Source organism: Phymastichus coffea, unplaced genomic scaffold, assembly GCF_024137745.1.
Source record: "Phymastichus coffea isolate CEN01 unplaced genomic scaffold, Cenicafe_Pcof_1.1 PCOF00090, whole genome shotgun sequence".
In the NCBI taxonomy this organism is placed as follows: Eukaryota; Metazoa; Arthropoda; class Insecta; order Hymenoptera; family Eulophidae; genus Phymastichus; species Phymastichus coffea.
The window spans coordinates 773,431-800,915 of record NW_026706901.1 but is presented as its reverse complement, the minus strand read 5'-3'; the positions used below and the strand labels follow the sequence as shown (position 1 = coordinate 800,915).

At 42.0% G+C, this 27,485-nt stretch overlaps 1 protein-coding gene across 1 annotated transcript; it reads left to right on the top strand.

Moving 5' to 3' along the window:
* Positions 1 to 8,557: 8,557 nt before the first annotated feature.
* Positions 8,558 to 25,818, top strand: LOC131669260 (uncharacterized). The gene is made up of 6 exons (XM_058944018.1): positions 8,558 to 8,602; positions 9,247 to 9,392; positions 23,731 to 23,929; positions 24,012 to 24,104; positions 24,590 to 24,814; positions 25,440 to 25,818. Exons 1-6 carry the CDS (start codon positions 8,558 to 8,560, stop codon positions 25,752 to 25,754), a joined length of 1,023 nt encoding a protein of 340 aa, XP_058800001.1. The 3' UTR covers positions 25,755 to 25,818.
* Positions 25,819 to 27,485: the final 1,667 nt, after the last annotated feature.

Here is a 27,485-nt window from a genome sequence, read left to right as displayed (position 1 = left end):
AAAAAGACAGTTTATCGTTACAGTAAATCCCATCGGAGCGGTTACTGAATGATAGTTGAATAATAATTTCAAGGCTGCCGAATCACTACATAAGATAAATATTACCGATAGCTCTTAATGCAAATGTAATGAAAGCCCAGAAAATATAAATTGCACTCTTTGGCAATGTCCTTTGTTCGACGCCCAAAGGAAGGTGCTAGTTTCTAACCTTAATAAACGTAAATATCAACTTCCACTAAATATCGAGCCCATTATTGCAATGCCCGATATAAATGCGTGCCATTGCGTACTTTCTTTTCTGAAAAAATGCAAATTCTCCTATTATTACTATACTGCGTTTAACTTGTGTACTTCAACAAACATTACAAATTATATTCATGCAAAAACTTGTTGTGATATTTTACATGTAATAATTAATGTATAAATGGAATAAACTTTGTAAAGTTTGATAAAAGAAAACATGCTATAATAACTCCAGCAAAATCCACAGCAAGATCAGAATCTGGCAATGATGCATCATGAAAGCATACGATGATCCCGATGGATTAAGCATGTTGTCACTGACAGCACCAAGAAGCCTCTTAAGGACTTCAACCGTCTTGCTGCCACCACTGCTTTCAAGGTCACCGCAGCTTCTACCAACACCAGTAATGACGCTCTTGCCACTAAGTTCACTCTCACAACCAAGGATGCCCTTACCATCAAAATCTTTAACGATAGTCGAACTATAAATTAACATTGCCAGAAGCAAGACCATTGGTTATCAACGAGAATGATAAAATACAGGTTCTCGAAAAGTTCAAAATGATCATCTTTATTGATATCACTGATTCACCCGTCTAAGACGATTATGATGTTTACTCGTATACTGAAGAATTGAAAGAAGTACGTCGTCTGTCTAACAGAGCCATCCGAAAGAAAAGAGCTCTATCTAAGAGTTTACTTGACGACATGAAGAAAAGGAGGCATAAATTTAGCTTATAAATTAAAATAAAACCATGTTTTTTATTCAAATAAATTAAAAACGCAAAAAAATTAATTAATTGGCCCTTTTTAGGGTTACCAAAGTTTCATAACGTACAACAATTATTTCGTTGTCTATTTTTTTCTCTGTAATTGATCCTTTTAGGACTACTGTAATTATCAAATTGAAGGTGGCTGCGGGATCAGCGCAGTTACGAGCTCGACCGCGGGCATCAGGTTAGCGATCTACCTCGCACTAATAGTTAGACCTCAAGTGCGATCCCTTACCTTCCTTATCCAGCGCCTTCCTTGTTTATCTATTAAGATGATTATCTCTTTGCGACAATAGTATTTTAGAAGTGAAATTATTTGATCATAAACTACAAAAGTGACATTCAAATGGCTTTATATTAAGGTAGATGAACGCTAATGGCCCTAGTATGACCAAACTGCTGTAATTTTCGATTAAGTATGAAGGTTCATTCGGTAACTGTTGGAAATACTCGGTTCAAAGTACAAATTATCGCACTGTAAGCCGATCATTCTTTGTTCAGATATATGATTGTACAAAAACCGGCATATTTACATAACTGAATTGTACACGACACGTTTCAGTCAGTTAAAATGTTAATATTATTTACATTTTTTTACTATAAGCTAATTAATACTATATAACAAAGACTAGTTATATATAAAAATAGATTTTGAAAAATAAAACAAAATAGTCTATATTTTAACTTATAACTGGAATAAGTAATTTTTTTAGCTGATTTTAAACTTTTCTAACTAAATTATTAATTTTATTATAAATTATTAATTATATAATATTTAAATTTATTTTTTATGTTACTAATTATATAATTATTAATTATATTACAAATTATTAAATTAAATTTAAATTATTAATTCTGACTAAGTTATCATAAATTGATAACTGTAATGCAAATAGATATGATTGCATTGTTTATTCATAATTCAACAACACTCGACTTGTTTACGAGCTAAAATACATTTCTGATGAATGCTTTTGAAAGAGCAAAGGAAGGCGAATCGAATGGTGTAGTGCAATTGTACGTTTAAAAATATTTGGATAACTTAAATGAATATTCTCGAAGGAAATCTATAAAATTTGATCGTCAGAGCCAAAAACAGCTGCTGCAAAATAGATTTCACCTTTAAGGATGATTGAAATCTATGAAACTGTCAACACTTGAAAGCCGAGCATTAGTGCCACTGCGCCATACGGTCACATATCAGGCATGAATTCGAAATCCAGGCATGGTCGTATATTGGCTCTACCCATCTTACGTATGCTGTGCTCTTAATCCCTAAAAATCCTTTAACTGTTATTATTCGCTGTGCATTTTGGAATACGATTGAAATTTCTTTCGCTGTTGTTATTAGATAAACAGCGTTAACTAGTTCTGTTCAAATTGAATTGCCGAGGCCGTACATTAATATCAGATCGATTTTAAAAGAACGTACATTTCTTCTAGGATTAATAAAGCGAGATAATATAATCGCTGATGGTTAGTTTTTTGTTCGATCAAGATTGATGATGTATACGATGGCGATGTGAGAAAAGATGGAAGAAGATGTAGTTTCATTCGGGAAATCGGGCTGTGTTATGAAAGAGGTAAACGGCTAAAGTAAAAAATAGGTCAAGCCAGGTACAAGAATACAAAGCTAATACGTATTGTTGTGGTATGGCGTTGGACTTGCGAGTGGACAAGTATATTGAAACGAGCAATGCGGCAAAGGATTCGAAAGGAAAAAAGACGCGGACGATAGTTGGCCAATTGGCAATTGAATCAGCGCTGTCTGTGCAGTGCGAGGGAGAGAAGTTTGCCGGGCGCGTTTGCGGGGCGAGAAAGCCGAGGGGTCGTCTCTCGTGCTCTCCGCGTGTAACAGTGTGCGCGCGCGCGAGAGAGAGAGAGAGAGAGAGAGAGAGGGTGAGGCCAGACGGAGGCTATTGATCCGCCAGGATTCACCTCCAACGAGAGCGCTAGTGGGATAGGCTCGGTCTCCAATTTCGCCGGTTTCAATCTCACGACTATGCTCTCTCGGTCTCTCGCAGCCTACGGCTTGCTCGGCGCACGCTCGCGTCACGTGCGGCTTCTTCTCTTCTTCTTCGGCATTTTTCATTAATTCGGCGCCGCTTTTAACGCGCTCCGGTCGCGTAGCCGCGTAATAGCCTCGCGCCAGCGACGGTGCTCGGGAAATTGAATGTCCTCCCGTCATTGACACGTCACTCGGTAGGCTCGTCGCTTCCCTTGGCCCTTGCTGTACAGATTGCGAGCCTGGATAATCACTCCGCGTTTTGTAGCTTGCACGGTTCTCGATTATTTTGGGCGCTCGGCTGGCGACGATCCGGTTAGGTGGCGCGCGATTCCGCGGATTAGCGTTCGTTCGTCCGTTCCGCGTGCGCCTCTTGCAGCTCAAATCGACTCGAAACTATCAATCGAGTTGCACGCGCGAGAAAATGCGGATAATTGTATCGCGCGCATCGGTACGAAGCTGCACCGACTGATCGCAAGACTAGGCGTGCGCGGCGCCGACAATCGTTGGGATAAATTCCACTATTCCGTGCCGCTCGCGAATGCAGAGGGTGTACGCAGCAGCTCGCACGCGCGATCAGAATTCGTTCGTTTGACAATGATCGCGCCGCGGTACGTGCTAATCGTCATTTTCCAATTCCCAAATTGGAGAGCAGGGCAGCGTCCGCCCGCGGGCTTGATTCGCTCGATAAAGCGCCTCCAATCGGGCCTGCAACTCATCTTCCCTCGCTCACAGCGACTATATGGTGATACTTGGTTAGTGCAAGCCGGCCGGCGCAACAGTCTTCGACGAGAGATCGTCTGCCGAAGTTCCAGAGAATAGTCGCGTCGACAGAACGGAATGCAAAGGACCGCCGAGCCAATGCACGCGAAGCGAGGACAGTTATCCAAGACAAACGCTCGAGCAGCAGCAGCAGCAGCAGCAGCAGCAGCAGCAGAAGCATAGTTGAGCAGCACTTCGCTTGATCATTTGTTTCCGAATCGAGTCAGCTCCCAGCGCGAGCTGAGCTGCATTCTTTCGGAGCAGGCGATGGGCGAAGTGCCGCGAAAGGAACAGCATCTGCTGCATCGCGCGCCAACGTCCCTTCGAGCTCAATCCGTCCTCTGGCGCAGTGCACCCCGAGTAATTCAACGCTCGACACGTGCAGATTCCTCGCTTCTGTTTTACTCCACGCCCCTTCGCACCTTCTCTTCTTGCCATCTATCGTCTACTGCTTTCACCTGCACATGTTCGTGCGTTTTTTGCAGATAGTTTCGTTTGGCGACGTCCAATAATCGCAACAGAAATCTCGTTATTGTACGCAGAATGCGCGGACACGAGTTGGTCAGACACGTGTCAAACGTCGATACTGCGCGCCACATTTTACGGCTACTTTTACACGATTATTGTACTTTTAGTGCTCGTTTAAAAAATATCGAGTGACGCGCTATTGTGTTACGTGAACGTTTTATTTATATGCACCGAACCGTGCCCAAAGTTGTCCGTTAACCACTGAAAAATCACGCTGGATTCGATCTTTATTCCTAACATTTACGAAACGTATCATTTAATTTTTTCACACGTTCGTTACGTGTGAAAGTTTTTACCGTGAATTTTTAATTTTACTCATTTACAACTGAAAACAAGGTTGAAGATATTTATAATAATTATAATCAACCATAATTAGCTGTTTTCAAGCTATAAGTTACGTTCTCAAATCGGCTAAGGTAAGGGCGGATAAGAATCGGCATTTACAAATATTTTAGCGTCGACAAAGGACAGAATGATATAAGAGCGATGGAAAAATTAATACTTATTCATCGGTATATGTTCACTTACAAGAAATGTCTTGTAAGGAAAGGCATTTCCTTTGTGAAGTACTCCCAGGTGAAATTTGTCTAAGACAAGAGAGATAATTTTATTAGAAAAACGTATTGTTCACTGTACCAATTGTTTACGAACAGTAGTCTATGTAAGTTTGTAAATATATTTTGTAACGAGTGATCATAATAGCGATTTTTGTGAGAACTAATAACAGTGAATTAGAAAGCTCATTTGTTCTTTCACGAGTAAATATTTTCAAGTTTGAGGAAGCTGAAACGATAGTTTAATTCGTAATAAACGTGACATAATAAAATAGAAATAAATATAGCCCAATAGTTGGAATAAGAAGCTGGCTGATTATTGAAACGATGCCCAGACATTAAAATATTGAATGTATACACGTAGACGACGGCTGCTTACACGCTCTATACGTGATTTTCTTGAGTCGTCGTCAGCTGAAAGAGTCGTTGGGTCGCGCTTTTGAGGTACGAGCAAGCGCAGAGCGGTGCGTTGACGAAGTGGCGGCGTAGTAGCTCCCTGGCTTGCGATCGGCGGGATTCCAATCAACATTTTACTGGCTGTAAAAGCGGCCTCGTTTCGTAACAGTGGATGCCGAGGTCGAGCCGAGCCCTTAAACTTAATACTTGAAGTTACTTGCTACTGCGCGCAGTATATTACACGGCGAAAGCCACTCGCTCGGATTAAGGCCGCCGACATTGAGAGTGAGAAAGAGACCCTTTGAGTTGGTCCTCTTTCTGTCTTATGCCTCCTCAACTCCTAAACTTCAATACAGCAGCCACGTGGCCGCCATTCCTACACCGCTTCATCCCTCATTCTTTCGCCTAAATAGCTCTGCGTGCTGCTCGCTCGTCCAGCATCTCGTCCCGGCGACTTGCCAGGAAATGAAGCTTCCAGCCTTCTATCTAGTTGTAAAACTGTCTTGAAAGCTTTTTCTTTCTACATTTCTTCTCTCTGTCTCGCTCTCCCTCTCGCTTTCTTTCATGGTGGCGCACGCTCTTTTATCTCGTATTTTTCCACGCAGAAAATCGACTTTTTCGAATATTAAACCAACTTATTCCTCGGCGCATCTATGCAACGTTCAATAAAAAGCGTGACTTTTTGTTGGCAAATTTATAGCGCTGCTAAACATTCTTCCCCATAGAAGACGGCAATTGCATTTAGCAGTAACTCAAAAATTAAAGTTTTCAAGACTAAACACTTAGCTGAATTCTCTTTACCGGAAAACGAGAGGGCGAATGAAATGGAGGCTGACACTGGCGCCGGCGACGTAAAATAATACTAGAGGAACGAATCTAGGGGGGATAATGTTCTCGATTAGATGACAACCAAAACATGAGATAAGGCACGCCCCACAACGAAATCAGGCGCAGAATAAAAGTAGGTCGCATTTCACTTATTTTTGTTATACAAATTGTACTCGATTGTTCGCGAAGTCGGCAATTGTTCAATCATCGTAGCTCGTTACTGGAGAAAAAGTGAATTTCATTGGGGGCGCCATATTTATCGTCGACTTGGTTGTCAAGGGAATATTCGTCAAACGAAATTACTTCTAGTACGGGATAATTAATGAAACATCCATGGGAAAGAGTGAACGACCATCGATACACTCCAATATATCATTTGGCACGTGCCGCACGAAACTAATACATAAACTCAAATACGATTAGTCAAGTGGGAACGACTATCGTGACATTTGGCTGCCTGTAATTACTTGGTCTTATGCAATTTATCATCCATCCTGGAAATCGGCAGGCCGAATGTTGGCTTAATAAAAGTTCGTTGGGCGATTTTCCAAGGCATTATTATTAATAATGCTCACAGTGCAGTAGTCGGGCAGCCCGGGCACTGCGACGTTATACGTAATAGCGCATAAAGCGGAGCTGCAGGTGCGCGTGCTAGCCGAAAGACCGACGAAGACTGCGGGCTTTGGGAAAAGTCTGCCAGCAAAGTGAGAAATCGAATATAAACAACACAATAAATAACCTGAAGCTTTTACGAATGAGAATAAAGGGGCGGGGGGGGGGGGGGGGGGGGGGCAGGACGTGCAGACGACAGGTGAAGAGCGCAGAGGAAAGGCCATAAATTCATCCGGCACGGGGACCTCGTGCCACGCCACCGCCTGTTTACATGCCTCGTTTTCCTTTTTTTTTATTTGGTCGCTGGCTCTCTTCTGGCGGCAAATACGCGCGTCCGCCCCGCGTTTTCCGTGCGATCTGGAGCGTGAATATGCCTCGTGTCACGTGAAAAAGCCACGGTGACAGCCAGGTGCGCAGTTCGCCTCGTGAGGCTTTCTTGCGCGCTCTCTCCGCCGACTTACCTTCCAGTTAATCGACAAGACAGGTAGAACGATTGCTGCTCTCAACGAGTCATCGAGACAGGCCAGATCGCAGCTAAGTCCCCTCCCCCTCCTCCCGCCCTCGTAATAAATAAACCGGCGAGCACTTTAGGATCTGCATGAGTAGCAGAACTTTCAAATTGGAGATGACAACGCCACATCAATCATTACTTTGGCGAGAGAGGAGCGCCACTAATTTTTTCAGTATGAACGCGACAGTTGGAAAGTTCGCAATTTTGGTCGGTGTCTTCTAGTGTAATCGACAATTTAATGCCTCTCATTAATGAAACTCCGCTCGAGTGAGCGCAACGTATAGTAATGCCAAGCGGAAAGGGCTGGCAACAGCGTTGGATAGCGCTACGAGCTATTTACGAAAATAGCGCAGAAGCGAATGAATCCGTGGAAGGATAGCAGCTGCGAATCGCACATCGATCTCTCGTAGCACGCGTTGACTCTTTGGCACTTTGTCGGTGTTGTCTATGGCCAGTGCGTCGACAGCGCTCGGTACGGAAACTTGAAAAGTTGGGACGCTGCGAGCAGGGAGAGAGGGAGAGAGAACGGAATGAGCGCAGTGCGATCGATTGGCGGCTGACCTAAATTTCAGGCAACCGAGTCTCACCCCGAATAACGGTGCGCCAGCTCGCGTGTATGGCTGTATTACGAGGCGCTGGCGAGCGAGGAGAAACGAGGAAAAAAGAGCCGAGGGAGAGCAATGCTGAAAAATGGCCGAGCCAAATGTTGCGTGAAGCGAACTATGTTTAGTTAGCCGTCATCGGTGTCTTTCTTGCCCGTCGATACTCGGCCCTTGCAGACCGCTCGGCAAGCTATCGTTGCTTTTCTCCGACTGCAGTTGCTTGTGCCCTCCGGCTTGCCTCACTTGCTCCGCTCGATCTTTCAAATTGACACGGGATCCCCGATGGGGCAGCACTTCCATTCATTCCGCTCCACGGACGCTTCGGCTTTCGAATGATTCCTGCGGAATCATGCCCAGCGGAGGCGGCCCGGCAGATTTCCATCGACTACTTAGGCTCGGCCCGGATAAGCATCGCCTGCCTGACGCGCATTCACAAACGCGCCTCTCTTTCCAATATTTCAAGCAGTCATCAGTGATTCTTTTATGAATAACAGGCTTGCGAGCCCATTACGTCGCGTCGTATCGGCTGCTTCGTATGGATACGCTGAAAGCTTTCATTCGCACTTCTATATTCGAACGGGAGACCTCGAGCTCCTTTCTTTGAGTTTCTTCGAGATTCTTCGAGTTCCTTCGAGTTTCTTCGAGTTTTAGCGGCTTTTTCGTGAGTGACGACCCACAGCCCATAACAAAACACACCAATGCAATATTGCCTCGAACAACGTCGTGGCGCTTGTTCGCACCTGATGGCATCGCTGAAGAATGACATTTGCCAGCCATACGAGTACAACGTAACTTTGTCTCGAGGGTAGCGCTCCATTCTTTTACCAATTTTTGTAGCGATGATCAAGAATAGCTTGTGACGGAGAATTTCGGCTCGCCGACTTCTCCTTCGTCTCTCTCTCGTCCGTTCGCTACACCCGGGCTGAGAGTGTGTTGGTATTGTTGGTATACACTCTCATGCCTGGTTTTTCTTTGTTTGAGGTGCGGCGAACGGGCATTGGCGGAGCTGAGGGCGGCCGACGGGATGGCGATCCGTTGCCAGGATCGTCATGCGGGAGAGCGAGCGGGATGGGGAGAGCGCGAGCTGCGCACGGATCCGATGCGTGCGCAGCCGGGGGGGAAAATCGGCAGTTTCGTTTGGGCTGGCCGATCGCGTGCGCGCGTTTGTTTTCGTTCGTTGCCGATTTGGGTTTTCCGTTGGTTTTTCTTTGGAAGCGGTGCGGTGCTTCGCCACGTCGTTTGTTTTGTGGATGCGCACCCGGTGTGTGGGCGCGCATCGGTGGTTCTATTTTGGTTTGAGTGAGAGTGAGTGGCTGGGTCGCGCCCAGCCAAGCCTTGCCGCCCAGCACCGGTGTGCGCGGGTGAAAGCGAAGCCCGTACCGCTGGCGCGCGCGTGTTCGGCGAGCGAATCCGGCGAGCGGCTGAGCAGTAGCACCAGCAGCAACAGCTGAACAGCCGCAACAGCGACAACAGCAACAGCTGCAGCAGCAACAGCAACAGCAACAACATCAGTAGCAGCAGCAAGCCGCAGCCGTTGACCGGGAGCGGCCATCTTCACCTGAGGTCGCCGTTGGGAAGGTCGGTGCCGGTTTTCTCTCTCTCTCTCTCTCTCTCTCTCTCTCTTTCTCTCGCTCTCTTGCATGTCCGGGGTGTTCGCGGGTGCAACGGTGCAGGTCGGGCAGTGATGCCGGCCCCCGTTACCGGGTTTTGAGTTCGCGGGCGCTTAGGCTTAAGCGGATTATCGGGCAGTGATTGCCGATAATCCGATTAAGCGGATTAGTGATTTTTGTAATAGGCCGATTTGCGAGATGGAGTGTGCGTGCTCCGTCTAATTATTAATTTGTGTGTCTTTCTTTTATTTTTCATTTCTTGTGTTTGTAATAATAAATTGTTAATATATATATTTGTGTCATAAATCACTGCGTCAACCCGTTCGTTTTCCCGATTTTCCTTCAATTCGTGCGCGATTGGCACACACGCTCGGTGTGCCATTCAGTCGTGGGAGCATTCGTGCCTCCCGAGCCCTCCTTTGATAAATATTGTGCGGACGGCCGCGAGCAAGTATTCTTCAACGAATAGTCGGCTTAAATAATTCCGTTACAAGCTATTGATCGTGCTTCGCGTGCTGCTTCACACAAATCCAATCAAACGTCGCTCATCCCCACGAGGATGCTGTTCTATCCCACTTTGGTTTTACCATCGCGTCAAACATCTGCAAGTTACCTTGTAGCAAGTCGCCTCTTCTGCCCGATTGGGCACTTCTCCAAGCAGTCTGACTTTTTCGATACTATTGCACGAGTAAAAATTCCCCTTTTACGATGTAACGTCAGCTTTACACATGTAAATTTGCCGCATCTATTTATACTAGGCTTCGGACGACAAAAATAATAATAGGAAAAAATGAAATTGGACAACAGAGAGTCAAACGTTCAGACTCGTCCACCCCATTGGCCCAGTCAACATCAATATCGTCTGGACAATCATATGAATAACCGATTTTATGTTCAATTACGAGCGTGTCAGCGTGCACTTCAGTATACAGCCGCACACCCCTTCGTGGCAATTTCGTCGCCTCGTTCGAACCCGACACCGAACAAATTAAAGTCATCGCCCATTTCTTTTTTCTTGGCAAGCTCTAGCCTATTTGACCTGTCGGTCGACGCGACGAGCTTTATTACCTGTTTGCCAAACGGCTTTCGCCACGCACAGTCCAGCCCTTCTACAGCACCAATCACTTCTTCGACGAAACGTTTAAACACCAAATGCATAGCTCATTTTTTCACGCAAGCGTTACTTTTAATCCTCTTAATAGACAACATATTTGCAACAATAACAAATACCATTCCGAAAACTGTTTTCTTGGAGAAGAGCATTTCGGCTCAAAGCTTTTTTTTGTCAACTTAACAGCTAAGGGCTGATTTTCATCGAGCGTCTCTAATTTACACGATCCTTACTAATGGTTGGCTATTTCTCTTTTGTTGATCTGAAATTTATTTGGTTAATCCAATTCGCTCGTATCATTTATTCAAGTCGCCGCCGTCATTGATGTCATTTTCAAATTCTGGACGAAGCGAGACGACTCCACTATGCATAAAATATTTATTCAGATGATGCAATTTGCGAGATTGAAAGAAATATTGGCAAATGATATTAGAAAAGTTGAATATATTGGCGTGAAAAATAACGTGAAAGTTTTTCGAGGAAGAATATAAAACGAGCCTCTTCGACGACATCGCGAATACCCGTCCGTCACACGACTCAAACTGTCTGTAGACTTCGTAAAATATACGGCCTTTTGCAAGTAAAACTCGTACATAGTCACGTAGGCGAGGCTCATGAAAAGAAGGTTGGGGTCGCTCCACAAGGTAGGGTCAAGGGTTCGATTCACCGCGTCAAAATTCCTTTTCCGAGGGGACTAAAATAATGTAAATATACGAGGCAGCGACATGATCAGCAGAGAATGTACGCTGTTCCATGGAACTTTTACAGCCTCGCGACACTTTATTATCTCAGCTAACAATAAAACTTGTTTTTGAACACTTATAGAATAGGTTTTTCCGAACAAACCCCTTCTTTTACAATAAAAAAATTGAAAATTTATCTTAATAGAAAGAAAGAAGAAAAAAAGATGCAAAGAAGTTTATACTATCGGCTTCAAAATCACGGGTTCACTGGGTTTTTTAGTGAATAATTTTAATAAAAACAATTGTTGTCATCATCGATGCAAATATTTTGGTATCTAATTTGTAGGTCAAGAGGACTTTTAAGGTCTGATATTCAATAGAATATGAATTAATTTATTTGGAAGAAACGAGGTACCTTGAACATTGAAGAACGCATAATCGTGTGAATTTAAAAATTTATTAACAATCTTAACAAAACTGGAAAAAGTCGATTATAGAAATGAAAACTTGTACCAATATGAGACTTGGCTTAAAAAATTAATAAAAAATCATCCTAATTGTACGAAAAAAATTATTTCTATTTGTTGATTCTGAAGTAAGGGAGACAGAATTTAGTGAACATTTTTTTATAAATTAAAATTCGAGTTCTTGCATTTGTGAAATTCTGTTATTTTTCATTTATTCAAAATCTGTTGATTTGGAGCTATTTGAATCATTTTTAACATTTGTTTCATAAGCAAAAATAAAATTGAGATATAACGAAGCAGGTAAATTCGTTCTCAATTACCCGAATCAAAATATTAACATTTTTACGGATTCACTATAACAAGGAACCCCCCCCCCCCCCCCTCAATCCGACCTCACCAATTTCAAGAATCTGTTGACATGTTATAGTTCATGAAAAAATAAAACATACGTGTTTTTTTATCGGCGAAAAAATACTTTGAGGAGGTGAAAACCGCCCTCAAAGTTCAGCTCCAAAAATAGATTTTCCAATGTATCTCAGCTTTTATGATATTTTACGATGAAACTAATTTCATATCACTTCTCATGTGAATACGAAACTAGCGCATGCATTTCTGACCATAAGGGGTGCAACTTTTATTTTTTTTATTTAAAATTCTACCTTTTAAAGGTGGTTTTCATCGCCTCAAAGTGTTTTTCCATCGAAAAAAATACATATATTTTATTTTTACATGAACTATAACATATCAACAGATTATTGAAATCGGTGAGGTTGGGTTGGGGCGGGGGGGTGTTTCCTTGCAAATGCATTCTTATTCATTAAAAATGTTAATGCCATCACTATAACCAAACCATACGTCTTTGAATTCAGAAATAATACATGTAGACAACAGAGAAAAAGTTTTAACAGTTATAAGCTACAAACCATCTCTGGAGGATAATGAAAATGTCGATTGGCTAACTATGTATGCTGCCGAATTATCCGAAGATCGTAATCTTAAAATATTGTTTTTCGACTATATAGTACATTACGATACAAGCGCGGGAAAGTAGATTTTTGTCTCATGTGGCGTTAACGCTTGAGCGAAGCAAAGGTGGAAAGGCTCATGAGATAAGAATCTACTTTTCCGCGCTTATATCGTAATGTATTATTTCAATACGATGTGTGGAAAGCTGGTTTTCGACACTCCGTGCGCAAAGTATGTCTTTCCCGCACACTCGGTAGAAAACGTGCGTTGAAAATCACACTTTCCACACGTCGTATCAAAAAATACGGTACGGCACATGTTCGGGAAAGAGTTTCTCGTCTCGTGTACCATTCTACTCTCGCTTCGCTCGGGCGTAAACGCCACACGAGACAAGAATCTATTTTCCCGCACTTGTATCGTAATGTACTATTTTGAACATACGTTTATGGCTGAGCGTGTATTAAGTAGGTACTTTCCGCATGGAGTATCGAAAAATGAACCTTAAAAGAGATGCGATTAGTAATATACTACTTATTTACGTATCTTGGGCTACACCACGTTGTATTACGTGGAGGTATTCATATGTTTTGAAGCAGGGGTCAATGAAGCGTCCGAGGCCGCGTAGCGGCCGAAGATGATCTGGCACCTTTCCCTTCGTCGCGGGACTTTTTAAAGGAAAAGGAGCCAGATAATAAGTCATGCGCGCAGCGACCGCGGACTCTCCACTGCCCCCTCCCTTCTTCAAAATGCCCCTCGACGTAATACAACGTGGTGTAGCCTGATAAGTAAATAACTATTACTGCGAGGAAGATACATTCAAAGGTAAACGCTACTTCGCTCATTATCATAACGATATATTCAAACCGTAGTTTTGTAATCTTAATCTGCCACACAGTTACTAAACCTAAACACTACAATACGATCAACCGTTGTAGATCTAGTTATTATAACTTAAAAGCTTCCTCAATAAAATAGGACGAACAGTAATATACTTATTATGAATGTGCCATGTAATCTAAGATCTTGATCACGTACTCTGACAATACTCTTTGTAGACCAAACTTCATTGAAAGACTAAAACACTAAAAAATGTATCTTCCTTTATCAAGCACAGTTCTTATATCTAATCTTGATTATAATATTGCTTTATCTGTAGGTAAGTTTCTAAAAGACCCTATTGCCAGATAAGCTTCCATTATATTTAGCATTAAGATCATCAATTTATAATAATATTTTGTTTTTTTTTTTAACAAAAAGCTCGATTATGGGTTCAACTTTGCTTAAAAAAAGGTGAGATGAAATAAGCAATATAGTTTAATTTTTTTGGTTGCAAAGCTCAAAATCAACAGACTTTTAATTAAATAAATAAAAGTTAGTTAGGAATTTTAGAAAATGCAAAATCTCAGATTTTTACTTATAAAAGAAGTCATAAAACTGAAAACTATGAATCACTTAGTTGAATTTTAGTCTACTTATGTAACGCTTATGTAGATATTTAAAACAAAATTTCATTAAATTCCTTGAGGAACAACAAACAAAATAGTTATTTTTCGTACCATTGGAGAAAACAGTATTTTTCTTGATTTTTTCAACTAAATTTCACGTTGGTACGACTTTTCATTGATGAAATCGACTTTTACCAGTATTTTTAACATCGATAACATAACATTTTCTAAATATTCACAAAATCAGCTCGACTATACGTTGTTCAACGTTTAATGTGTTTAAGTAATTTCTTTCAGAAAAATTAATTAATTATTGAATATCAGACCTTCAGAGTGATTTCTACCACAAAATTAGTTGCAATAATCTTAATAAGTTGTAAGCAAACTCATGCCGATGCCAAAAGATTTTCCTTCCGTGTTATGCAATTCCTACCATTGTACAAGTTTTGTTGCTCAAGTTATTCACGAAAATCCCGGTGGTCCTATAATTTTCAAGCCGATAGTAGTATAAGCTTTTATCCGAGAGATCCGAGGGAAAAGAAAACCGACGGGGTGTGGGTATAAAATTTGAAATCATGGGAAAAACATCGGAGGAGCAGTTAGACGAGCCGAGGGGTAGTGCGTGTGCTCTGCGGTCGGTGGCTTTGGTCAGGGTTCCAGTGCACGCTTGGAGTCGTTCGCGGAACAGCACGTGCAGCGAGGAGGGAAGAGGGCGCGAAGAATCAAGACGGAAGCGTGTAGAGACAGCATCGGCTGCACGCAAAGGCGCGGATAAGCGCGCGAAGGAGCAGCAATCGGAGGAGGAAATCCGAGAGGAGTGACGCGGAAGAGGAGAACGCGGCCGCGGCTTCGGGGTCGGTTGGTGGGGCTCGCGTCGACCCGAGCGAGGGCTGCGAGAGGGAGGAGAGCCGCGAGTGCAGCTGTAAAGGGGAGCGAGCCGCCAGGCCACCCGTAGTACGCGCACGTGGCGGGGAATTTATCGAGCGCTGACGTCAGTCGCGAGCCACCCCCACTCGGCTGGCGAGCTACGTCACATACTACGCGACGTAACCACCCCGTCGATTCGCGACCGAGAGGCTCTGCAGCGCCATCGCACCAGCCTTTCCTCTCCTTAGGGCGCGAGCTGGCAGCCCAGGGCCGTATCCCCAGGCCGACAAGCCACCCCCTTTCGCTTCACCATTGCGCGCCAATCCATTTGCTCCCCATGCAACTTTCACGCTTGCGATTTCTAAACAAACAGCAAATAATTCCTTCTACATTTATAAGGCTAATCACTTAATTTTGATCAAACGAGAGCATTATCATTTTATCTCAAAGACTTTATTCAATACACACCAGAAAAAAACACGTTTTTACGAAAGAACAGTCAGTCACTTCTAGACAAAATAAATATAAGTATACGCATGTTTACGAACTGCTCTCAATATCGGATATAGTCATCTCATTCCCTCACACTACACAAGCTCGTACTTGTCACAAATATATCTAGAATATTGCGAGGGAAATAAGATTGAATTTTGAACTGCGCAATTTCGACACTAGAATGTGTCAAATACATAACATTCCAATACGCCCGCTCAAAAATCAATCGTTTCGTAAAATATAGACACATTACATGACACCATACAGGACTCCTACTTTGTTGAAAATACTATACCAAACAATATATATTACTACGCAGATGGTCAAACTTTGTGCTGTTGGGGAGTTACATATGGTCCAGACTTCGCTGTAAGGATTAGGAAACGCCAACAAAACTTAATCAAACCATGTTTAAGTTTATTTACATTATTACATTTTTCTTTATTCTATTATTATAACAAAATTTAACCATTGTTACAGTCATTGGTGTTCTCTATTATTGCTTCGTAAAGAGCCATATATTTGGCGTGAGTTGAGGAACTAGCTACCACCGGTGTTTGCCTCTTTGTATTCTAGCGAATTGTGTGTCGTTCATCGATTTTTATCAGTTACAGCATCTCCATCCCAATCAAAATAAACGTAGTCACATGTATATAAGCACTTTAATCTACCGTTATTCCGGTTTCCCTTCTCTCAATTTTCATTCCAAGAAAGAGCTTCATATTTTTTTAATTTTTCATATGAAATCTGTTTTTCAAGCACAGATAATGTAAGTATTTCTAGATACATCACCTCTATCTAATACATAAATACATCGATTGATCAATGAATTATGAAATACTCTTTCTGTCAATACTTATTTCAACGTCTCAAACCAATATTTCGCTGTTTGTTTCAATCCGTAAATGACTTTATTTAATTTAGAAAGTTGATTTGGATTGCATTTGACGCCTTCAGGAACTTAATTTATGTTTTAACATTCATATGATAAATTAATAAATTATATTAATTTGCAAATGCAATTAAAAATCTAAAACTCAAAATTCTTGCTATGGAAACAAAAATTTTATCGTAATCAACTAATTATTGTTGACTGAGGCCGTGAGCAAAAAGACGAGCCTTATACGTTACGTTATATCCAAATTCATAATTTTTTTTAGCTTGTACCCATTTGCAATCGACTATATTTTTATATTTAGGCTTTCTGTCAAAATTCCAGTTGTATTTATTAAATAAGCATTGGGTTCTTCACACATAGCTTGTTACCAGTTTTTTTTGTCATGCATATATTTTATTTCATTTATAAAATTTTGTATTAAGTACACAATAAATTATGCACCCATTAAATATTAATCTAAATCACATTCTTCACAAGAAACGTGAGATTTATTTCTTATCCAATATTCCTTCTTGTCACAGGCTTTTTTTGTATTGCATGTTAATTGTAATTATTATTATTTCTTTCAGAAATTATTTCATTTTATAAATCTGTTTCAACAATTACAGATTTTATATTAATTTTAGGCATTTTAAATACAGAATGATAGAACTCATTTGGCACTAGGATATTTGATTTATTATTATTATCAATTTGATGAGATTCAACCGACTTTAATAACAATATATAGTATATAATATCAGGTTTATTTTTATATTAATTCTCAGTATTAATCACTTCCGTCAGTTTCATTGTTTATGTTGATACCAAAAAATTTAATCGATAGTAAGGTCTCCTTGAACTGCAAACTTTTCATACTCTATATCCTACACTTTACAATCATTTAGTTTAACTAAAAACGACTAACTAATATTTAATTTTGTTTTTTATTGTCCTAAAGTTCATAATATGTTTTTTTTGCTCCAAAGTTTCTGGTGGAATTATATAGTCAAATGTATATTAGTTGAGATTGCTTCACCCCAAAATGTTTTGTTTACGCTTAACCTGAACATATTACGTTAAGGGATATCTGAACATATTAAGTTTAGATATCCCATTGGATTACTGGGTTCATGGAATAGCTATATGAAAATTTATGCTTTCTTCAACAACAAAAATTTTCATTTTATGCGATAATTAATTTTACGTAATAATTAATATAATCTTTGAAAGGCGAAAATACACCAGATTTATAAGTAATTAAATATGCGAGATAATAATGAGTAAATGATTAATAAATTAATAAAAATAAATTAAATTTATTAATTAATAAATTAATAAATTTAATTTAAATTTAAACTCAAATATTAATAAATTAATAAAAATAAACAATTACTAAATTATTTATTTATTTTTCACTATTAAAATTGTACTTTTGTCAATATGATTCAAGTGTGAGGCCATAATTCATAATTAATTCGCATAACCATGTGAACTTTCAATTTAGAATTTACTTTTCTAACATTAACATAAAAATTCAATGGCTATTAAAATATTTAATTATTTCCCTTCTATGATAGCCTTACCAGTTTTCATTACCTCAACACCCTTATCATTAAAGATGATCATCATTCTGGCTTATTGTATTTTTTTCACAATAAGTTGCAGGGAACTTTCGGACAGTATACTCCGGGAGCTGGGTACCTTTCCGTATTCATCGAAGATAAACTCAACAAAATTTGACTCATATGGCGTTTACACCGGAATAATACTCGCTTCGCTCGGGCGTAAACGCCACACGAGACAAGAATCTACTTTTCCGCACTTGTATCGTAATGTACTATTAACACTTCGTGTCAAAAATACGATCCTAGCTTCGCTCCAGTGTAAACGCCATATGAGTCAAAAATCTACTTTCCCACACTTGTATCGTAATGTACTAATCTAATTGTGAGTATACGTATGTTATAATTTGGAGGTTTTACGACCTGCTCTCAATATAGGTTGCACTGATCTCATTCTCTCACATAATGCAGGTTCGTATTTGTCACATGCTTATGGCTTTTCTAGAAAACTCTGAGATAAATTTATTAACTGAACTTTGAACTGTGCAATATCGATATTATAACATGTATCCCAAATATAAATATGAAAATAATTACCTACTTGATAAAGTTTTCTTTTTATTTTCTTTTAGTTTTGCCATTTGGTCAGACTGTGTACCTACTCAAATTCCCTCGATGATGTTGGCAGAGCTATCACCCCTTTTCACCAAGTTGACCAAGCACCACTTCTATACAAGCCTAACTCAAATACATTTTATTTAGGCTCAATCAACGATATTTGCTATGTTTTCTGCGTCGATAATTGTGCTTTAGATTACAAATGTTGAAGATAGCGATTGTCAGAAAACTATCTTTTCAAATATTTTTTATTTCTTTCAAAGAATTCAACTATCAATCTCATCATTTCTCCTACCCTAAAAATGACGAACTAGCTCAGTTAGGGAAATAACATACTGTGATAGAATCAAAAAATGAAACCATCAATCATCACTATACATTTTCTTATATATAATGTTTTTATTATCATATTTATGTAATGAATAAAATTCGTTTAGTTATTGATTTCCTTCTAAATAAGGAAAACAAAACAATGTTTGTTTTTTAATAAAGCGTCGAAAAAAGATAGTCATTACATTTAAAAAATGGCCTGCTAACGGATTGAATGTTGGAACATTAAGTTTTTCACAAAGAAACAACTACAACTTGTCATTGTAATTATTATATTGAAAATGCAAAGAAATTAGGAAGTTATGCCATCTAAAAATATTTCAGTGATTTCAGTAATCTGTAATAGTGAGACACGAATAATAGCGTTTGAAACTAGATGAATTTGTAACTATAAAGTAAAAAGTATAAAGTAAAACTTTGAGTTTGAAAAATAATGCAATGAGCAAATGACATGCTTGTAATTTTTCATGAGGTCACCGTAGGGTCTGGAACGCGACTTTATTCAATCAAGAAAAAATATCTGAAAAAATCCAAGCATGAAAGCAGTCGAGGCGAGATTCAACCGACGAGGAGTTATTAGGGGGTTTCAAGCTTCCAACGCAAGGAAAACAAGATCCAGAGACAATGCGAGGAAAGTCTTTTCGTAAAGCCCACAGCGAAGCGCATAAAAAATGGTGTTCGATAAGGCTCTGATTGGAAGGAAAAAAGAAATGGCTCTTCATGCGGGACCGTGCATGAGCATTCGAAATGAAGCTGGGCTTTTTGCTATTGTAGCTGGAATGGGGAAAAAAACGAGAGAGAGAGAGAGAGAAAGAGAGAGAGAGAGAGAGAGAGAGAGAGAGAGAGAGAGAGAGAGAGAGAGAGAGAGAGAGAGAGAGAGAGAGAGAGAGAGAGGGAGATAAAGGTGGCGCGTGGCCGCGCGCAAACGTGTCGGGAGAGTGCGGTGGCGGTAGAGAGCAGACGAAATTGAGGCTATGCCTCCGGGCGGCCGCATAGCCCAGTTACACAGCGCCCTCGTGAGCCCGCGTGAAAGTTGCGTCGGTATTGATCCTCTCTCCCTCCGGCGCTGCTACCTACTACGCTCACTGCCGACGCTTTCGCCTAAACTACTACTATGTTACTACTACTAGTGGTACCACTGGTAGTAGCACCACCTGCAGAGCTTTTATCGCCCCCTCCCCCTTCTCCTCCTCGCCACTGGCTCCCTCAGCGCTCTATCAAGTTCGCATCCCTGCTCCGAACGGCGCGCGCGCGCCGCTTTTCCCACCTGCGCTCTCCACCCTCCGGCCTTTCTCCGCAGTCTCTGCTCGCTCGCGCGCTTTTCCTCCCCACTCTCGCCACGCTTTCGCTGCACTTGTACGTTGCAATCTCTGCTGCGCGCGCGCCATCATTTCAATGGCCTGCACTCACCGTCGCGATCTTTCGACGAGCAACTGCGTAGGTATCCATGACTGTCAGTTCCAGGCGCGCCAACAGCCAGCGCGCCTTCCTGCCAAACGACAGATTTTAACGCCAACTTTATCTGCTGCTGAATGGAGTTGCTCGTTCATTTTCACATCGCTATAAGTGGATGACAGTCGCTCGAGATAATTTTCGAAGGGCTCTTTTACGGCCGGTCGTTTGGTTTTCAATCTCGAGCATTGCCAAGCAGCTCGCGGCTGTGTACGCGTGTCAGAACGAATTTATTTATCGATGTCTAGTTTGACGATCAACGAGAGCCCCATTCTACTTTGGTGAAGTGTCGATTCGGGCATGAGGTCGACAAACGTAGCTCTATAATTTGGAAAATGGTCTGCAAATAAAGGAGCGTTTGTTTTCTCGAGTAGCGAAAGCGGATCCCATGGGAAATGACCAAACGATAGGCGCGCAGGTCGCGCTGAGTTAGGGTCAGCGGCCCCGAAACGCATCGCCGTCAGGCGCGCATGCTGGGGCACATACCGAGCGGTCGGCGTCGTTCGGAATGGCGAGAGCTGGTGGTTGCTCACTTGGTATACCAGGCAGCGATAGCTGCGATACGTATTACAGAGGCGAGAGCCGAAGGAGCAATAAAAATAAGAGAAAGCGGGCGCGACACGTATTAAGTCTCGAGAGCGACAGACTCGAAGACTTAGCTGTCGGCTCGTGCCAATGCCACCTACGGGTTACGACGCGCGGCGCGTCGAATTATTTGGCTTCCCCCCTCGCAAGAGAGGCGCCATTTTTATCCTAAGCAGGCGACGCGTGGAATGTGGGACAGTGCCGCTTCGGAGGGCAAACACATAGGCAGTCAGCTATTTTCGTGCCAGACTGAGCCGACGACGACTGCTCGACAAGAGGACAACTTGCCAGGCGCCCGCGCCGCCGCCGAGAAACACGATCGGGCCGCGACCTAGCGCCACTAAAAACACTATAACAAACGCACGCCAATAGCCTTCGGAGCTGCTCCCTTTATACATCCAAGTCTCGTCTCCTCTTGCAAAGCCATTTGGTCTACCTACCAAGCTACTCCTCGCCATTCATATCTTGCCTCGTGCACTTTTACTCGGACATTTCAGACGGCAAAGCTGATATTCGCCATCACTTTTTATACCTATACGACAGCTTATATTCACTTTTTACAGCGTCTCGACTATTCGAAAAAAGATTGCAGTCTGAATGAAAATGCTTGGGTATCAAAGCTGACGGCAATACCTTTCACTGTTCAATCTGCTTTTCAGTGCTCAACAAATTGTTTGCAAGAGAGAGAGAGAGAGAGAGCGAGTCGTTACAAAGGTAAATTGGCATTTAATGCAAAAAAACACATTTTAAGGTGCCTCAAAGGGCTGGTTAATGGATGCATTCTTTTGAGCTCGAAGAGGCGAAAAAGTGCGACGCCGAGCGCGATGAAGATGGAGGCGCATCTTAGTCGGCGTCGCCGTCGCGGGACGCAACGCAGTGCGCCAAAATTAGAACAAGTCGTCGGATTATTTGCGTTTATGTAATTCGAGTAATTCAAGGCGTCGCGTCGCGACTTCTTGGCGCTAATGCCGATTCGTCGTCGTCGTCGTCGTCGTTGTCGTGTTCGTCGCGCGCAACGTTGACGATATGCATCGCGAATACAACCTGGACTCAGCACCTCACGACATTCTTTACCCAAGCGGCGCACACGAAGCGTCGCAAGCGGCCGTAAGTTGCCTTGCTTCTTCATTTTTAGAACGCATTTTATTTTGCCTCGTGCCCCTCTCGTCTTTCGCCGGCTCCCCCTCGGCTCTATAGGCTTCCGCTCCTAATGCTGTCGCGTTCCTTCCTTACGTAGGCATTGCACGCATGCCTTCAACGACCATTTCTCAATCGGACTTATCGCTTAATATTTTCGAAAGTTTATTTGCTCTGGACATCGACGCTGCTCCTAACCTTCGTCTGCCTGAGCACTTTACCCGCGAAAATGCATCGTATTTATCAAATTTACCAATTGACGCTTGTTCACGTGCCGAATGGTTTGTATCTCAAAGCTATTCAAGCTTGCGTTTCTTAATAAGTTAAGGTTCGGTAGAGCTCGGAAGGAGTAACCGATGATTACGAAGCTACGAAGCGGCGCGCTAAAATAAAATGGAGCCCAACCAGATCGCGGAAACGGCGCTCAATACGCCTCACTACGGCTCACTACTGGCTAGGCTTAAAAATAAAGTATTGCGCTCGGTAAGGTTGCTCCGTGACGCGGCTCACGTGATGGCGCAATTGCCGGGACACAGGCGAAAAGCCGAGAGAGAGAGAGAGAGAGAGAGAGAGAGAGAGAGAGAGAGAGAGAGCGGCGGACGCGACGGCGAAGGGTACGAACGGCGTAGCGCGCTTCCTCTCCGGACGGAAGCGGCGCCGATTGACCCACTGAAAGAGCGGACCTCCATCTCGGCCCGTACGCGTGCTCGCGCGTGCGCGTGCGTTTGCAGCCGTCGGGCCAACGCACGCGACGTCGCGTGTCCGCACCTGCACCCTCGCCGTTCCCCCACGCGCACTCGCTCGTCTGCGTTCTCCGTTTGGCGGCTCAAGTGCACGACCGCGCGGCCCGCGCTGCCGCCGAGTGGCCCAGGCGGCACAGAGGAGATGCGGGCGCGCCGGGCTGACTCGCACCTGCCGGCGGCACACGACGCTCCGGCTGCGCGCGGCCGCGCACGCTCGCGTCTCGCGCAGCCGATCGCATGCGGGCTCGTTTTTCGGCGATTAGCGCGTGCTCCTTCTCGCCTCGGCCGCCACAATGGACCCGTGCCGCCTCTTTGCTCGCGCCGCAAGCTGCGCCAACTGCCCCGCAGCGCACCAATCCAACAGATGATTCTTCCTGTCGGCCGCCCCAATTATTTACGTATTATCGATGCGCAGATGTCGCTTCTGTCATTGCTGACGACTGCCTCCAACTTTCTTTCCCATCCCTCTCTCTTCCCTTCTCTTCCCTTCTCTTCCCTTCTCGTCCCTTCTCGTCCTTTCTCTTCCGACCGACAAGATTAATTTGCTTAATTTTCCCGCCACTCCACGACCATACAGTGGGCTTTTATGCTCTCTCTCTCTCTCTCTCTCTCTCTCTCTCTCTCTCTCTCTCTCTCTCTACGTACAATTGTTCTTGAAAAACATACGTGCACGCGATCGCGAGGTCGTGCTACGCTGCCGAAGCTTTATCTGACATCGGGGCGGCCATATAAAACGTATGTCATCAACATTTTTTTTTAGATTACCGTCAGGATTGCACGAACATGCTACCTCGCCGCACACTGCGCACAATCTTCGCGCTCTTGTATTTCATTTTTCAAGCCACCTTCTCTTTGTTTCTTGACAATTCGCTCAAGTTATCCAGCGTCACCAAGTCAGTTCCAAGTTGCCATATTTTTATAATTATTCGAAATTAAATCATTCTCAAGAGAAACCATCTTTGCAGTGTCAAAACAGCCCAGCTGCTAAATCAACTTTGCAACGAGTCTCAAGACGACGAGTCCGTTAATCGTGATGCGTGCTACGGTTGTTTCTTTCGTGCCTCCAGTCACCAGTCCAGATATCCGCTCTTACTCTCGATGGCTGATTGTGCCGACAATTACTTAAACAACACCGAGTACCGCCACTGTGCCCAATATCTTAAGGCAAGTTTCATCTGTTTTCCTTCTCTATCTCCCAAAACATCGTCAACTCCGAGGATACAGACAGTTTTCTACGCCCTTCTAGAATGCAACTTCATCCGTTAGTGCTGGCTCCAATCCAAGCTTAATATATTGTTCATTTCTTGAATGCGTTCGACAAGTCAACAAAGACCAATTGGTAAGTAGGCTACATTTCAAACCAAATGTCGAGTGTGTGCACTGAGCTTTTCAAAAACTGCAAAAACTTTAATAGCACGACAAAGTATTTTCAATTACGTGAAACTTTTCAAAGCATAATCAGATCATTCATTCCATCTCGTTGAAATGAAAAATGAAAAATAGTTAGTTATAAAATCAGATGTTTTCAATTCTCATATTTTCAAAGGTTGATTACTTATGGGAGTAGATCAAATTGGGACCGCTATTTTCAAGTTCGATAGAGTTACCACACACAAGTGTTGAACTCACGTTTCTTCATTATTCGTCCAGACTAACAAACACACGCGTATGTACTTTTCATTTGATATGTATATTGTGACGAGCTAAAGTTCGGAGTATTAATGTACGTGTCAAACAGTAATATTATTTATTTTTTCGCACTATCATAATCGCGTGTAAACGTACCGTTCATTAAAATTGTAATGAATTTTGTATGATACACAGAGTGCTCTGGTACAGGCGCCGAGGGATCGCCGCAATGGGAAAAGATGTGCACCTGTGGTGGTCAATTATAACAATTTTAGAAATAATTCCAATATTTTCGCAAGAAATACTTGGTCTGGTTATTTAAAGCGAACAGTTTGTATAATTAAGGAAATCAATTTTGAATCTTATACTGCAAGACCTGGAGCAGAACCTGTTGATCCAAGGATTTTGAAATATTATAGAGTATTCAAATAATGTGGCATGTGTTTAAATAATATTTACAAAGTATATTCTTTATTGTAAAGAGCTTGCTTTTTTGTAAAATGGCACGATGGCGAGAAGTAGACAAGATGTAGCACATAAAATACATACTACATTGTTGTAGTATTCTTTATAAACAAATATTGATAATGTCAAACTACTTTCCTATGGCTAACAAACAATTTGCAAATTTTATGCACTTCTCTGAATCGGCGAGCACTATGCGAGTATGTAATTTTAATACTCTGTATGATTTCAATTTATTTATTATATACTTTTCGAATTAGTCAGTGCAAGAAGGCAAGTATTGCTTACTTTTATTTTCTCTCTCTCTCTCTCTCTCTCTCTCTCTCTCTCTCTCTCTCTCTCTCTCTATATATATATATATATATATATATATATATATATATATATCGGTTTTTCATTTGTACGTGTACTTTTCAAGCTTTTCATACGATGCGCATGTAATATTATCAATGAAAAATTACTTGTGTCTAGCTTATAATATGAATGCACAATTAGCTATTAGTAGCAGGTAAATGAAAACAAATAGTAATAATTCTTCTATTTTATATAAAAAGCCATCTATTGATTATTAATATTACAGATACGCGAATGCGTTTCCGAAGCAGCACAACTCATGTCCATGAGCAATCCCGATGGTACGAGTATCCAACTGCCCGAACTTTTTGTGAATACAACAGCTTGCATCTTAGCAAAGACACGATGTGAAAACCCTAATCCAATAAATGGAGCTATTAGCGATGATTACTGGAAAGATAAAAATTTATTGAATGCTTTGTTTGTTAACTCCGACTATGATATTACTATTTTACGTCTTCCTTTTGGCGGTTTTGTACCCGATGAATGTCATAAATACAGAAATCTAGAAGTGGCCTCTTGGCCAACTACGAAATGTTGATTAACTCGATCTGACTGTAATAAAATTTTTGACGAATGTAACTAAACTCATAATAAAACATCAATATCTGAATAAGGATTATCATAAAATAACCCATTTATTTTCTAACCTGCAAAGGGTTGAGCTCAATTAAACATTCTTCAAGTTCAATGTCTTAAAAATTGAGGTAGTCGGTATGAAACAATGAAAATTGAAAATATTTTGTTGGTGTGTTAAAGTGATTCAAATAAACATGTCAACGAGAAACTTTGTTTCCTCAAAATACTCGAAATAATCCTTAATTTTCTTAGCTATCAATTTAAAAATCTTAAGCGTACACCAAACAAAGCCATCGTACCAAACATGAAAAAATGAGTTTCTTAAAAAAGTACTTGGCTCATCTCACAGTTGATTTTAAAGAAGTGATATTCAGAATTACGTGGCACGCTAAATATTTTGCATGACTACGATAGTAAAAATACGTTGACTCTGTGGAGCGTAAACTTGTGATTTTGAAATTGATAATTAAAAAATTAAAGATTATTCCGAGTATTTCGAAGTGAATAAATATTTTGACGATATCTCTATTTGAACAGCTTTTACGCGCCAATAAAGTAAACTTGTCATTTTCACAATTTGACAACGACTGGATACCCAAAGCAAATATGACTATGAAAAAATGAGAATCATTGCGCGCATTGAAGTCCTGGGATATTATTTGGGCAAGTGAATTGAAAAGAGCGTAAGTTGTAGATTACCCTTGCGTATGTCCTCGTTCAATCATTCATAGAATTTTAGAAAAGCTACTTTGAAATACGTATCCATATTTAAACTTATTCAAATAGCCTCGCAAATTGAAAGCTACGCAAAAATAAACTCAGCTGTGAAAGGCGTTTTTCATATTTCATGTTGTCGCTTGACAACATAGTTCATTTTCTTAACAGAATTGTACTAGTTAGTAAATGTTTGAATTAGCGAAGACGAATTTGGGAAAAAACGCGGCTACGGGTTCGATCGAAGGACGTACGAAGCTCGCTAGGATAGTGGATGCGAGTGACGCTATAGGGATGACGTCGCGGGTGCACGAAACATCGCCTGCAGCTTGTGACGCGGCGAGCACGAGTAAGGCGTAGGCGACGGAGACGCGTCGATGCACGGGCGGCCGCGCGTTCACACACGTGCCGACGACGGGCACGCGGTTTCGCCGTTTCGGCTCTGACGTCATCGGCGCCTTGACGTCACCACGAGCAGAGGCGCATTTATCTACATGTAGCTATACCCTGCTCTGCATCTGCGCCGCATCTCGGCTCTCGGCATGCCGCGGCCAACGAACTTTCGTGCTTTTGCTCCTTGCCCGCTGGCCGGAGTCTGCGCACTGCTTGGCTCAGACTGAACATACTTTGCCGGGCAATGTGTGCATTCGGACTAAATCTGCACTCTAATCATCCGAATGGCCAAGCGATGCTTTCATGTTGACAATTAGACGCAGAACAAGCACTGGCTAGTACTTGTTCTACACATTGCTTATCATTGCAGATCGCAGTTAAGGTTATGGCACAGACGCGACTATATAGCCAATACGCCAAGCTTTATCGACGTGTGCGTGTTCTAATGTCAGCGATAAAGCTTGTGAGGATTTCGATGGGAGTGCGAGAGCGTGCGAGCTGCATGGACAAGCTCCGGGAACGAGCGTCGTCGCATGCTAGATGTTGGTTTGCCAATGCTAAACGCAAGGAGTCGTGTATTGCTTAC